The sequence below is a fragment of the Anarhichas minor genome, unplaced genomic scaffold (genome assembly GCF_050575085.1).
Source record: "Anarhichas minor isolate MPS153535 unplaced genomic scaffold, ASM5057508v1 ptg000030l, whole genome shotgun sequence".
In the NCBI taxonomy this organism is placed as follows: Eukaryota; Metazoa; Chordata; class Actinopteri; order Perciformes; family Anarhichadidae; genus Anarhichas; species Anarhichas minor.
Window position 1 is genome coordinate 5,726,299 of NW_027466476.1, and position 14,996 is coordinate 5,741,294.

Below are 14,996 nucleotides of genomic sequence, written 5' to 3' on the forward strand. Positions count from 1 at the left end.
CTGCTTTCCATGACTTTGCCCTCTTGCTCTCTCTCTCTCTCCTTCTCCCTCTACCTCTCTTACCACTTCTCATTTCTCTTGCTCTCTGCCACTTCAGTGCTCTCTCCATCCCTGGGAGATTTATTGTGTTCCCCTTGCCTTGCACTCCGAGCAATTGATAAAACAGCAGCGTTTACCAAGACGACAACTGTGTAACGTGTCTCGCTGCTTTGTCTTGCAAGCTGAGCATTTAATTTGCGGAGAGGTCTCTGCGTTGACAAACAACACTAGTGCGAGCTGTTATGTATTGCATTGTATAACACTCTTTGATATCATCCCACTGGAGATCTCTATTCGTAGTATAATGAACAATGACTGCTTTGCGATTGGAGTCATCTCAGCCTCTGATGCATCTCAGCGCTTGAAGTCTGAAAAGTCACAGGCTCAGTTGAAATAAGGACTAATAAAACTGAGCTACACTTGCATTGTTTGTCTCTGCTGTTGTGGAGGAGAAATATTTCTGTTAATCCCTACTGCAATATCTCTGTGGCTCGTAATCTGCGGCAAGAAAAACAATCGTCTCGCCCGAAGGCACGACGAACGTCCTGCCGCAGTGAGCAAATATGTTCAAGCAGATCCGTTTTTCGAGATAAAGCTTCTTTGCGTCATTAAGTGCTGCCAAGTTTGCTTCCGAGTTGCACAATTCCAATGGGAGGGGACGTTTTGCCCTGTTCTACGTCTACTTTGCACCCCTAGTTAAAGCAGAATATCATTAATAATTTACTTGTCATCCCAAATTCCAAGCAGCAGTCCTATGAAGTCGCCCTTCGTTTTCATGGTTGCAGAATTCAACACCCAGATAGTGAAAGCTGACTCTTGGCCTTTCTGAGTTCCTGCTTGTTGACCACTTTTGGGAATCACTTACCCTTTTGTTCAGAATAAACACTCAGTCGTGTCCGTCCTTCACCTCACTTCCTGCCGCCACATTTCACGGTGAAGTGAGACACCAAATGAAGACGGCTACCTCGTGAGCGTGTGCAGCCGGAATGATATACAAAGCGTGCACACAAACAAATAGCATGCATACACACATATAACACTTGTATGGACACATGCTCGCGCACATCCACACACACTTTCTCCCTCTCAGCTGCTATCTTGACACATAGTGTCCACTCCACACAGAGTTGGATCCAGACTGTTTGGCACCTTATATCACTCTCTGTCTTTTTGTTGCCTCAGTCGTTGCATTTCCTTCAGTATTTAACCTTCTTCATGCCTAATATACAGCAGTGCATAGCATCACCTCTACATTTATACTGGATGCCGTCACGTCTGGAGGGAAGGTAATCCTCCTCTATTAGAAAAGGAGGCCAGTGTATCACGAGGTGTGATGAGTGACTAATTGGTTTCATATTTCTGTTCCATTTCTGGTGCAACCTTCAAACGGAAAGGCAAAGCTAAATGGGATCCAAACAAACAGACCAAAAAGAGTTATTGTATCTCAGGAGACTTCCTAGTTATATAAAGGAGAAGTAAATATAAAACAAAAACCTCGAACCAGAACATCTGACATAATTTGATAGTTTGTATTACACTTTCCTGCACTGAACAACTTTGCACAGGGGTGCCCCAAGTGGAGATAATTGATACCTCTGAGTCGAGGCACAGATGGTATATTACCTCATTTACACTCACTCCATGGGACTTGGGCAGATTGTATAGCTATCTGATATCAAAAAACCGAAATGGAATTGCAGCCAAGAAGCATTCGAGACAGATTGAAATGAGATTGTTGAGATGCATTCTAGCCAAATGTTAAAAAGATGTAAATTCACCCATTGTTTCAGGTTGCATAAGTGATCTTAACTCTGCCCAACTGTGAACTACGTCGGTAAACAGCCTGTAAAATAGACCCAGTGGCAATGCCATTAAAATCAAAGTCATCTTTCCTCCTGTTACATTGAAGCAACAGCAAGAAAGCGGCTCTCTAGCGCTTTTATTAAGTGGAAGTTCAGCGTTGATCTGATCCCTGATCAGTGCAACCACTGCCAGCACCAGTGCCCATGAGGTATATAAAGATGGACGACATGACATCTTCCCCAAAAGTGAAGCCAAATCATCTTGATCGCCCCCTGGTGGCTCGCTGCAGTATAGGTCATAAATCCCGCCCCCTCCATGTTAGCGGATGGAACATGGACCAAACAAAAAAAATCATGCTCTTATGTTCTTATCCCGCCGATGTATGTTCATTCAAGTGTTAATTTTTCCAATAGATTGACAGCTGCTCTGAGTGATAGCGTAGTCGGAGGCTCGGGAATTATGCGCAGAGTATGATCACCAAGAGGAGATGTAACTTAAACTTTAACTCTCTATCTGCTGTTTCAAACATCTTTTGGAAGATCACGTGTGTTTTTATCAGACATGCAGATACATGTATTTACAAAGATACAGGATAATGGTTGTTACTACCGTAGCTACTGTGGTGCTAGCTACTGTATTGGCTCAATTCTGTGGCGCCATCCCCCATTCACTACTAGACTATTCACTACTTTGACTGCTGTCAAAAGTGCAAGATGGCAGTGTCGATATCCAGGATATTTGGTGATATTTGATGATGGGAAGACATAACTACTGTACCTCTCATTAGATGGAGAAAGATAAGAAAACAGTTCCTTGTAAAATTCTATGTTTTGACAGTGCCTCAGTTCATTTGGGAACACGGCATGGCAACAGTGTGCATATATGCATGTGTCATGATGAAGTATTGTGTCATGTGCTTATACCATATGCTCCAGATACTAAATCCCTCACCACCTCACCTGAGATTAAAACTGCCACACCAGCTGTGGGGAGTGCCGCTGAGCCACGGCTAACCCGACACACCTCACATGCCCATGACTTTCCCACCTTAAATGTTGATAGTAAAAATAAGCACTGCACAATACAGAAAAAGAGCTAATTATGTGGATAGCCAGCGACTTGCAGCTGACACTTTTGCTACTGCAACCCCCCCCACCCCACACACACACTTTCAACTCGCCACCATCCTCACACACAGGCAGTGATGAAAAGGAGTGATAATATGGCGAGGAGTAAAAAAACAAATGAAGGGAGCAAGAGGTTTATTTAAGTGGGACCACCTTGTGCTTTGTTGGAAATGCAAGGAGGTTTGCATAATGCTATTCCTAGGAGGTCTCATTTTAGAGTGGCTGCTCTACACATCATTAGTAGAATGAGGTCCTTGCAGATTAGCATGTGTGTTTGTGTGTGTTGATGCATAGCAGCATTTATCCACCTGTGCTTGGTAAAGGATAGTAGGCAAAGGATCATTCCCAGCACTTCCTCTGTGGCAGTGCATAAACCTAGCAGCACTTCCACCCACTTTGGCATCAGTGATCAACTGTTTCTCAAGTTGTTTAAACTTTCCTAACCCCCAAGAATCTCAGTGCCCAGATCAGTGCGTCTCCTCCTACGAGGCTCTGTGGGATTCTAAAAAATGTGGGGAATCCACAGTAGCCGGCAACTTCAGCCTCTTCAGATGATTAACCATGTCATTTGCCTCCCCCAACTCCCCAAACCTGAGCAGTTGGAGCAAAGGGATAATTACGAGACAAGAACGATTCCAGAGAAGTAGGATGAAGCGCAGTGAGATTTACTTGTCAATTGGAGCCTTTGTTTGGCCCCGTTTGAGGCGCAAGAGCGCTGCTTCCTGTTTCTGCTGGAGACGCTTTAATCTAATTAAAAGCAGATTAATGGCACGCTGACTAGCATCGGTGGAGCTACAGCAGAAGCTTAGTGAGGGGGGGGGAAATACCCCCCTCCAGAATTTGCCACTGTCCCTTTACTGGCAAACAGTAGATGAAATATTGGTCGTAAACAGTCTAGACTGTGCCTAAATGCACCCTAAGGACTGCTGTCCTTGTATACAGTCAAAGGGGAGGGTCAGATGGAGCAGAGAAGAGTTTAGTACTGGCAGGCGTCCAATCAAACTGTCTCTCGACTGAGGTTTTACTCTCACCGTAAAATCAGTCAGTTACATCAGGCGAGCATGATGCTTTGGATTGTGTTTTATGGATCTAACTGACGTTTATGCAGCATCACATTTGTGCGCTCGTGTAGGCAAGTGAGCAGAAGAGCGGAAAGGCCGAGGTACCGGTACTTTTACAACGTTCCTGTGACTAACACAACAGCCATGAAAGAGAGGAGCAGAAGAAGGGGAAGTATAAACGGTTGAAGGAGAAAGATTTAAGCTTCTATTTATGTCAGCGAGCGAGAAGGGTGAGTGGGAAGAGAGCGACGTGAAACGATGTTTTGGTGGTGAGTTTTTCGCCGTCCACAGCCAAACTGTATTTGGGATTTTAATGTGCGTTTGATTTTGACGATGGGTTCATTTAAGCCGGCGGGGGCAACTCATCTCCTCATCCTCACTGCCTTTCATTTGAGTCTTATAAGCACACAGACTCTCACACACACACACACACACACACACACACACATCCAAATCCTAATTCACACAGCTGTCAACAAACACGGTCACACACACTCACACAAACTCATTAACGCACACAAATACTCTCTCACATACAGACATGCACACATTAAGTGCCCTGTGCCCTTTACCGTGAGGGTGGTATTAAGTGGCTATTAGAGGTGCTGTTGTTTGTCATGGCGTTGCACAGAGAGGTAATATTACCTGAGAAAATTGACCACAGCATCCGCTATGTGTGTGTGTGTGTGTGTGTGTGTGTGTGTGTGTATATGTGTGTGTGTGTGTGTGTGTGTGTGTGTGTGTATATGGGGAGAAAAGCATTGACTGTCACCGTCCAAGGCGAGAGTTAATCCAGAGTATCCATCACACTTTGGCGTGCCATTTCACCGAGGGGGGAGGGCTGGCGAGGCTGGAGGGAGCGTTAAATGAGAGATGGGTGCTGACACCGACCCAGACACAGGAAATCCCTCCACCGTCAAACACCATCACAGCCGGCATTACGCATTCGATACAGGCTCTAGCCGGAGACAGAGGTTGCATTTGTTTAGGGGTTACCGGTCTGGCTGTGGTGCACCAGGATGTTAAAATAGTCTGAATTTAAGGTGAAACACGGCCAAAACCGAAACCAAAAAACATCAGCATTTCCTCAAAATGTTGTCTTCTATTCGATTGGGGTGCATAGATGGTACATCAACACATCAGCAACTTTTTCACATAAAGGCGTAAATATTTACTATCACTGTTGAATTACAGAAACTATTGCTTCTTAAAATACTCACCCTCTCCTGGTGCTGGCAAAATAACCCAAGTGAGTCCTGCACGCCCACACAGGTCAAATGAATGGAGCTATGACGACATTACATTACATTCTGTAGACAGAACACAGACAAAACAACAAATGAACTCAGGTGAAAGCTATTAGACCAGTTAATAACACACAGGGAGACAGAACAAGAGCAGAACAACTAAACCAAGATTACCTCCAAATACAATGAGGTATAAAGAAACACAACAAAGCCCCACTGTTACACAAATCGACAGATTCTTATCACATCCTTCATCCACGTTTACAGAAGATGAATGCACAATTTGTTCCACGTTTTCCAGCACATTCTAAACTCCTTAAATGCGGAGTGTTGCTCTTCTGCAACAACATTAGTGTTGCAACTCTAATCTGTGTATGTACATGTGTGTATGCTGTACTCCTATCCATCATCCGGACTGCAGGCCCAGGCCCTCATCAGCTCATACACTCCTCCCTTCCCCCTTACCCGACATCTGCTTCAGACTAAAGCTATACTCGCCGTAGTCACAAATAGTTCAGTGATAAAAGCACTATCTACATGTCTAGGGATTACACAAAGAAGGCCAATTGACTTATAAATGCTTTAGAAACAAGAGGTCTTAAAAATCTGCATTTCAGTAAATATTTTGCAACCAAATAGTCTACAGGATATTCAACTTTTGTTTCTTCATAATGCATTTCATACTTGAATTGTTTCTTTACAGGGCTTGTACAAAGGCAATAAAGTAGTCCGTGATATTACAATCCCTCCTCGTCATTGTGGAGGGTGGTTTATGGCTTTTTGTTTTTTTGGCTTTTTGCCGTCTACACCTACAGTCTATAGGCACATCTACTTATTGTCATTTTGTGTCTTTACATTTCTCTCTGGCGTTCGGAGAATAACGCAGCGCACAGCGCATAGAGCATAAATGCGCCGTCTGCGGAGGCTCGCGCTACAGCACCAAAGCTTCAGGCCTCTTATCTTCAGTCCTCATTCCAGTCACTGCCATACCTCTATTAACCACCCCTCACACACACACACACACACACACACACACAAGCAGTCCACAGGATTATCTAGGCTTATTCCCAAAGGCTGGACTCCCAACCTCCAAACCCCCATCCCAAACTGTCGAGTACATCATTTACCTTGTGGTGCAGTGCATCACTTTTTTCTTTTTCTGGAAGGTTGTAGATGGCGTTTATTTTTCAATCTTATTACTGTCTTGTTGCCCTGACCCGATCTATGCATCTCTGTGGACTATTTACCAGACAGCTGTCCCATCCACCATGCAAATAGCTGAAATCCTCTCGGTCACGATCTCCTTCTTTACTCGGCCCATCCTCCCCCCTTCACTCCTTCTTTCCTATTTCCTCTCCCTAACTCACATATTATTTCTTCCTTCCCTGCTCCCTGGTCACCTGTGTTCCTTTCCTTTTCTGTTCCTCTCCCCTTGTTCTCCTCCTCTTCCTCCTCTTCCTCCTCTCCTCCCATCATCCTCTGTTGATGCACACTCTCTTTGTGCAATCCCTGTCCGATGTAGGTAGATGCAGCATGTTGAGAATCAACTGTCATTGGAATTTTTGTTGAAAGCACAACACCGCCTGGACAACTTAAGCTTGTTTTTCAGGCTCAGGTGAACAACTAAAACTGCCAGCCAGGAAAATATGAAAACATCCGCCCCCCACAGCTTTTCTCTGTGGGCTCCCTCTTTCTCTTTCTCTTCATCTTCATCTCTTTCATTCTCTTCATATTTTTATATATCTCTTTCTCTCTGGCAGGCTGTGGCCGTTGCCTAAGTTTCTAGTTTTGTTTGTGTCTGTGTGAGGACGTGACTCGCCTGCGTAAAGGCAGCAGACACTCAAGGTGATGCTGAAAACACACTACCCTCTTACTAACTGCACACTGATGCGCTCAAAAGCAGATACGTATACTACGCCTCTCCACTCCGAAGCACTTGAGTGTCTACGGGAGCTGTTGCTGCTAAACGCAAACTTACACGGAGCATGGGCAGTGCTTGGCCAGTAATCGCAGCCCTCAGGCTAGCAGTTTGGCCAGTTTGTTTGGAATCACGGGAATCGCAGATAAGGTTGAGAAAGGTCTCAATTCAAAGCTACTTTGGTTGCCAATTTGGCTTCAACTCCATTACCTCTGAATGAGGTGCATCACCTAAATGAGCAGGTGGCTGTGTTATGTAATGTGCAAATTGTAAAAGCAGTTTGTTCCTCTTCCTTGTTTTTGCTGTTTCTTGTCCAACTGTCTCACATGAACGTCGAATGGACAGATTGTTAGTGGCGAAGGAGATGGGGTTTCCATAGCAACCCTAGTACTACAATTGTGCGCTCTTTAATTTCTACATATTGTCTGCATCTCTAGGTAGAGGCAGCTGAGGCATTGCTGCGTTTTGTTTTAGTGCTGGAGATATGGGAGGTTATTAGAGAGAGAGACGCAGGCTGAGAGAAAAGCAGAGAAAGATGGTGCGAGGCAGGAAAGAAGAAAGAGAGTTCCTCTGTATCTGTTCTCCGTCTGCAGGCAACTCAATAGCATAGTCCAGATATGTGTCTGCATTGTGTGTGTGTGATATGTAGGGTGCGCGGCAGTCGTTCAGCTTCAGCCTCATGGCCGAGTGTGTAATCTGCACATCAGTGTAAGACAGGCTCTAAAGCTGCATTCACAGAATTTGGGATAGAAATTAAGATAAGACAAGATAAATAAGATGTACTTTATTGTCCCGCAGGGAAATTTGTTTTGGGCTTCAAGTCGCTCCATCCCACAATCCACTTGCCAGCGTCACAATCTCCATGCACGCATAGACGTAGATCAGGGGTCCCCAACTGGCGGACCGCGGTCCGGGTCCGGACCCGGACGCAATTGCATCCGGACCCAGAACATATATATGTTTTGGAATTATACATATCAGACAGTTAGTTCAACTTTAACCGGTGCAGTTTATTCAGCCGTTCAGCGGTGCAGGAAACACACCGACCAATGCGTTGTAAATCACATCAGGTGATGCTGCTCAGCCAATCAAATATGGGTATTCTGACAAGTTTCCTGACTCTAGTGAGATTTACACACACGTGACACACGGGGCTGAGACGAGGAAATAGAAAGAAGAGCAGGAACATTGCGCTAATCAGAGAAGTTATCTCACATGACATATGTTAATGATGATGTTAACAGAGAGAATAGAGCTGAAACAAGAGGTTTAATAACCACAGATAAAGTCCATGCTCACTGATTTCTCTTGTTAGATGACAAAAATATAATATTGTGGCTTTTTTTATTGACATCACTTCACACCTGAATGAACTGAATTTAAAGCTGCAGGACAATTCAGTGAAATTCATTTTTCTAAAATGAATTACTTTATTTTAAGATGCACATTTTTGAAAAGCTTTCTGTTATGTCAGTTATTCTTTAATCCAGACCTTATTTTACTTTAAATGAGAAGAACATTTATTTATGTATTTCTATGTATTATTTATAATCCATCCAGTTAAATTTGAAAACAGAATAATAATTTGTTAAAAGATAATTGATGTGTACTTTATTTGATTTGACAGTTGTTGACTACACAGAGACGTTGTTACTACTACTAGGCTTCTTGAATATATTTATATATATATGGCACTAAATAGCACGAGTTAGATATTATTGTAATGTTTCGGACCTTTGCCCGAGGAGATTTTCTCAATCTGGACCTTTTGGAATTTTAGTTGAATACCCCTGCTTTATACTTTACCCGATGAGTATTACAAAAGAGTATTGAAATGATGTGACAACTGATATTAGATATACTGTAACACCAATTTTGTTTTTGATTACACTGCAGAAAGGCAATTTTTTGACTTGTCAGAACAAGGTGATTTCAAATATGAATACAATGTATTTAAAGGTACTCTGTGCATTTGGTAGATTTGCCGGCATCTAGCGGGGAGGATGCAGATTGCAACCAGCTAAACTTTTTCAAGCTGTGCCAAGCGAGTAGGAGAAATACGGTGGCCGATGTGAAAACCTGAAAACCTGAACGCGTGAAACACAGCAATTCGTATTTGTCGTATTAAGGCGTTAATGTTGCAATGATGCACTCTGGATCAACCCGTGTGTGTCTGCAGGTGGAACACAGCACCCCCCTCACAGAACATAAAACTTAGAAGTTGCACAAACTGAAAAGTTGAAAAGAAAATCTCTGGAGGAACAGCAGTGCAATACACAAGAAATATTTATTTCCTTATTTAATCTCTATGTCTTGCCGGGTGGATGTTGGCACCACGGCACTGTTCAGAAGTGTTCTCAAGAGTCTTCACAGTCCACAAACACGTCATCCAAACTGACTACCGCCAGGGCGTCACGGGGGAAAACATACTCGGCCATGTTGGGGAGCCCGGACAACACGCAGCAACTCACGGCACTGCGGGAAATATCCAAGGGACAAGCCTCCGTCCACTCCTCAGTCGTTGCCTCGTAGTACTCGACATTACTGCAGGGGGCGCGGCCGTTATAGCCCCCAACAACATAGAGGCGGTCGTTCAGCACTTCGATACCGAAGTTGCTGCGGGCAGTCAACATATGGGACACTTGCTGCCAGGTGTTGCTGCTAGGGTTGTAGACCTCTGCGCTGCTCAGACGGACGGAGCCATCAAAGCCGCCAACCTTTTGGGAGGAAAAGTGAAAATGAAGGGTGAGACGTTTGAATTGAGATTTAACCAAATTCTTCGCCAAAAGAGAGCGCTCATCTGAGTCTAAAAACAGCCGCTGACCAAATCTATTCATACGTCACACAGTTAGCGTGTCACTGTTTCATGTACTTACTGCGTAGACATGGTCTGCATATGCAACGATGCCAATTCCGCTGCGCTGGCAGGTCATTTGGCTGATCATGGTCCACTGGTTGGTCTCTGGGCTGTAAAATTCAGCCGTTTGCAGGCAGTCGTTCCCATTGAAACCCCCACAAATGTAAATCTGGGGAGAATCGGAGGACCTTTAGTCTGACACTACTCTCTGGCCAGTTACTTCAACACAGCCTCAAACAGAAACACTAATTGCGGAACTTGAACTTGAACTTGAACTTATAATTTGTTTCTTTTTACAACATCGCAGTCTCGTTTCAAACAGGTAAAAAAATTGAATTGTTCCCGTCACCATCGTACTGTTACTCTTGAATTACTCTAGTTCACTTCACCCACCTTGTTGTGGAGCGTCGTGCTGCTGGCGTCACTCCTCTGCTCGTGCATCGGCACGATGAGATTCCACTGGTTGGTCTCGGGCCTGTAGCGCTCTGCGGTGCTGAGTCGTGAGTACCCGTCAAAACCTCCCATGGCGTAGATGCACTCGCCCAGCACAGCGACGCTCACGTAGCATCGGCGGTGTTCCATGGATGCCGCCCCGTGCCAGGTGCGTGTGCTCACGTCGAACCTGCGCACGCTGTTGAAATGCTCGACCCTGTTGAAGCCGCCGACGCAGTAGATGCTCCCGTTGAGGACGGCGGTGCCGTGGTAGGCGCGAGGACCCACGTCTTGGTCTGTCACCTGCATCCAGAGGTTGGTGCTGACGTCGTACGACTCTATGCTGTTCGTTGGATCGACGCCGCTCCAGCCCCCAATGGCCAACAGGATGGCGTTAGGCAGGCGAGGGCGGGCGAGAGGGTTGCTGAGATGCGCAGAGGGTCTGAACCTTATGATGGGACTTAGGATTTCGATGACTGCCTTGACCATGTGCAGGCACTCAGCGTTGTTTTTCACCAGCTCATTGGACATCACGTTCAACCTCACGTAGTCCTTACTCATCAACACCAGTCGCACCTACACAGAGATAAACAGGACACAATCTTTCAATTGAACTCAATGGCCTGTACTCGAGTCCAGTGTCCAGACCTCTGTTGCTTTTCTATAATAATTTAAACTGTGACTAATATTCACATTTTTACTCTTGAATATTCAAAACTCAAATTCCATTTTTAAACCCTTTTAGACTGGTGACATTCTATATTTTCGTTATTGTCAATACATTTCTTTAAAATCTCCAAACCAACTATGTGTTAGTCGGCCTCTCGATACTCAGACTTTCTCTGCCTGACTGGTACCAAGCCCATTTGTTCCTACGAAAGACATAAATCTTTTACTCACTTTAACTCTTAACTCTTTAACTCTTAACCTCTAATTTGACTATGGTGGTTTAATTGATCGTTGCTGCAATTTAGGATAACACCTTCAGCCAAATGCTGAAGATGCAAGTCTAAACTAAATCTGGTGACAGAAGGTTAACATACCTTAGACAAGAGCACTGCGATGTGTTCTTTTCGCTCTTCAGGTTCGTGGGCGATCCAGCGAAGGATGGCCTCGAACGCCGCGCTCTCTTCGCTCACATTGAGGTCGTCTCTACCGAGGATGTCGGCGAGTTGCTGCACGGAGAGCTGCGGGAACTCTTCGGACAAAACCACCTCCTCAAAGTGATCAACGATGAAGTGGTAGGCCTTGAGCCGCAGCTCGGGGGACAAGCAGGTGTCGGTGACCTGAAAGATGCCGATGCAGTTCTCTGGGCAGAGCTGCTCGCCCAGGAAGTCGCAGCAAGTTTGCACAACGCCCATGACGTTGAGCTGATCGGCTGCCAGCAGCAGCTCCTGCACGTTTTCCTCCGTCACAGAGACCAAGCCGGTGTACGCGAACTCAATGACGAGCTGCATCATGTCCGGAGACAGGCCGGGTATGTGGAAGACCTTTTTGTCTGGAGGTGACCAGCGACTCCAGAGAGCCCTGCGGGTCAGGATGAACACACAGCAGAGGATTGGAAACAGACTTCAGATTTTCATTCTCATTGTCTCATTGATAACAATGATAAAGTTTTCAAGTAAGCATTCGCAAAATCAACATATTACACCATTTTTAAAGGGAAATTGTACAATACGTAAACCGCCGGACATCATTCCGAGTGTAACTAGCAGTAAGAATGTCGCTGTCAAATAAATGTCACAAATATGTAATACTACATTTTGTATGCTATTTTTGTTTTCTTTTGTGATCTCTCTGGAGCTGTTTCACCACCATCTACAATTCATCTCAGGTTTTGTGCAGCAGTGAACAGCTTCTTCCTTCAATTTGTGTGTCGAATTAACCATCTCAAGTGTTTGCAATTACTTTTTTTTTTGTTGCATTAAATGAATTTAGTCACTTTTCTGAACACACAAACTACTCAATGCTACTAATCAATACTAATCTGCTTAAAAGCACATTACTATGGACCTGAGAGACTATTGTAGCTGATATATTATATCTTCTCCTCTATGTCAAACTTGTCACAAATGCTCCATGAACGTATGTAATTCATCACATATCGTGATTAGTCTCCCAGACTTGATCATTAACTATTACTTTCTATCAGATAGCCAACTCACAGGAAGTACGTGCTGCATCTACACAGGATGACCATGTGGATTTCAAATGTTACGTCCTCGACTTCGATGACTGCGTCGCAAAATTTTCCCTCCAGACGGAGAGAATTAAACACTGAGCTTGACATGTGTGAAGATTCGTTCCAGTCGCTCATCTTGATTTTCTGAGTATGAGAGCTTTATGGTCGATGACTTGTCTCAAGGGTCTCAAAGGGTCTTTTGAGTCAAAAGAGAGACAGTGACCACACATCAAGTTGGGGTGCTAGAATTCTAGGTCCAGGATTCCATTCTAGAATCTATTCTAGAATCCATTCTAGAATGGTTATGCAGTATTTATTGCTGTAACTTAGTTTTCTTTTTGTGTTTTACATGTAGCCTACATCAATCTGACAGTGGTGTTTCACCAAAGTGGCAAAAACATTATAAATGTTGCTGTTTTGCATATAATCCACACTGTAAATAGTGTCATTTTGCTTTTGACAGAAGCCATTTCACTGAATGGTGCACATTATGTTTTACATATGTTTTATTACAGATGTCCACCAGTAAAATAAGCAACTCAGTCATTTTACTGTTAGTTTAAACTCCTTGGTCACTTTGTTAGGTACTATATAATCTAATACAATCCACTACAACAGCTCAGATATGAATGTTTAGTTTTTGTGAAAAACTTTCAGAGAGGTGTTGATTCAACTACGTGTTTATTATTGACGTTGAAGTTTGCAGTGCTGTACATGCATGCATCTATGCATGAAGCCATTCATCCACACATCGACACACACTTACGGAGTCAAACACATATTCATTGCCCAACAATCTGCAGTAACTCCCTGGTTTTAAACCACTGCCTTACTCAAGGGCAAACACAGCAGGTAGCCTGAGATCTAATTAGCAAGTTAGCCTTTGGTTGACTGAGTAAAGACTCCATCCAAGAGAAATATGCGCTCAGTTCACAACATTGTGCTGTGATGAAGAGCAAAATGTGTGCAGCAGTGAACAGTAGGAGGGAGCACTGTGTTGACAAATGGCTGCTACATACAGCGGCTTCCGATTAAACAGTATCCGAGGAGGTGTTCATAAAACAAAGAGGCAGTGGACTGTAATCGAAACAGATTTCACCAAAAGTACTTGAACTTATTCACCGGGGTCAGTTTGGTTGTTTTCAAATCACTGGCCCAGTAATTTGTCTTGAAGGCAAAACAACTCAGGAGTGAGATGTAAAATCGTTTAGACACAAAGCATGAGCTGAATATTTACAGGGGAAATAAGTTTTCAAAAAAACTGAACCTATAAATCACTGAATGAGGCAGATAGAGTCGTTCTTCAGTAACAATGACTTTCGAAACTAATTTTCAATTAGCTATGCTCTAAACCAGGGGTCCCCAACTGGCGGACCGGGTTCGGGTACCCAGACGCAATTGCATCCGGACCCAGAACATATATATGTTTTGGAATTATACATATCAGACAGTTAGTTCAACTTTAACCGGCGCGGTTTATTCAGCCGTTACGGCACTTGTTCAGCGGTGCAGGAAACACACCGACCAATGCGTTGTAAATCACATCAGGTGATGCAGCTCAGCCAATCAAATATGGGTATTCTGACAAGTTTCCTGACTCAAGTGAGATTTACACACACGTGACACACGGGGCTGAGACGAGGAAATAGAAAGAAGAGCAGGAACATTGCGCTAATCAGAGAAGTTATCTCACATGACGTTCTCCAAAAAGAGAAACGTGTTCAGAGAGAATATAATTTATAAGCAAGAATGAACAGACTCTTCTATGTTAATTCTTGCCACAGGCAGTTAAAACCAGCATGTCTCATATGTTCAGAAACCGTAACTATTGGTAAAAGCGGCAAATGAAGCACACTACGAGGCAAAGCACAACTCCTTTGAACAAACGTACCCACTCACATCTGAAATGAAGACACAGAAAATAAACATAAGAGCCTAAAATGATCAGAATCCAAAACAGTAATTCACTGACCAACAATGATGTTAACAGAGAGAATAGAGCTGAAACAAGAGGTTTAATAACCACAGATAAAGTCCATGCTCACTGATTTCTCTTGTTAGATGACAAAAATATAATATTGTGGCTTTTTTTATTGACATCACTTCACACCTGAATGAACTGAATTTAAAGCTGCAGGACAATTCAGTGAAATTCATTTTTCTAAAATGAATTACTTTATTTTAAGATGCACATTTTTGAAAAGCTTTCTGTTATGTCAGTTATTCTTTAATCCAGACCTTATTTTACTTTAAATGAGAAGAACATTTATTTATGTATTTCTGTGTATTATTTATAATCCATCCAGTTAAATTTGAAAACTGAGAATAAT

At 43.6% G+C, this 14,996-nt stretch overlaps 2 protein-coding genes across 2 annotated transcripts in view; one reads left to right on the forward strand and one right to left on the reverse strand.

Moving 5' to 3' along the window:
- The window catches only part of arvcfb (ARVCF delta catenin family member b), a 123,477-nt gene that overhangs the window by 86,031 nt on the left and 22,450 nt on the right, over nt 1–14,996 (forward strand). The gene's annotated exons all lie outside the window — the stretch shown is intronic.
- LOC142964576 (kelch-like protein 10) lies at nt 9,553–12,801 on the reverse strand. The gene is made up of 5 exons (XM_076104972.1): nt 12,650–12,801; nt 11,528–12,011; nt 10,446–11,060; nt 10,072–10,221; nt 9,553–9,912 (listed from the first exon to the last, which is right to left on the reverse strand). The coding sequence occupies exons 1-5, from the start codon at nt 12,799–12,801 to the stop codon at nt 9,553–9,555; spliced, it is 1,761 nt and encodes a 586-aa protein (XP_075961087.1).

Excerpts from the sequence above, each read along its gene's own strand:
- LOC142964576 (XM_076104972.1), bottom strand. The coding sequence starts at position 12,801 with ATGAGCGACTGGAACGAATCTTCACACATGTCAAGCTCAGTGTTTAAT. Across the intron at positions 12,012-12,649 it reads AGATGCAGCACGTACTTCCT|GGCTCTCTGGAGTCGCTGGT; the intron begins GTGAGTTGGCTA and ends CCTGACCCGCAG. Across the intron at positions 10,222-10,445 it reads GCACGACGCTCCACAACAAG|ATTTACATTTGTGGGGGTTT; the intron begins GTGGGTGAAGTG and ends GATTCTCCCCAG.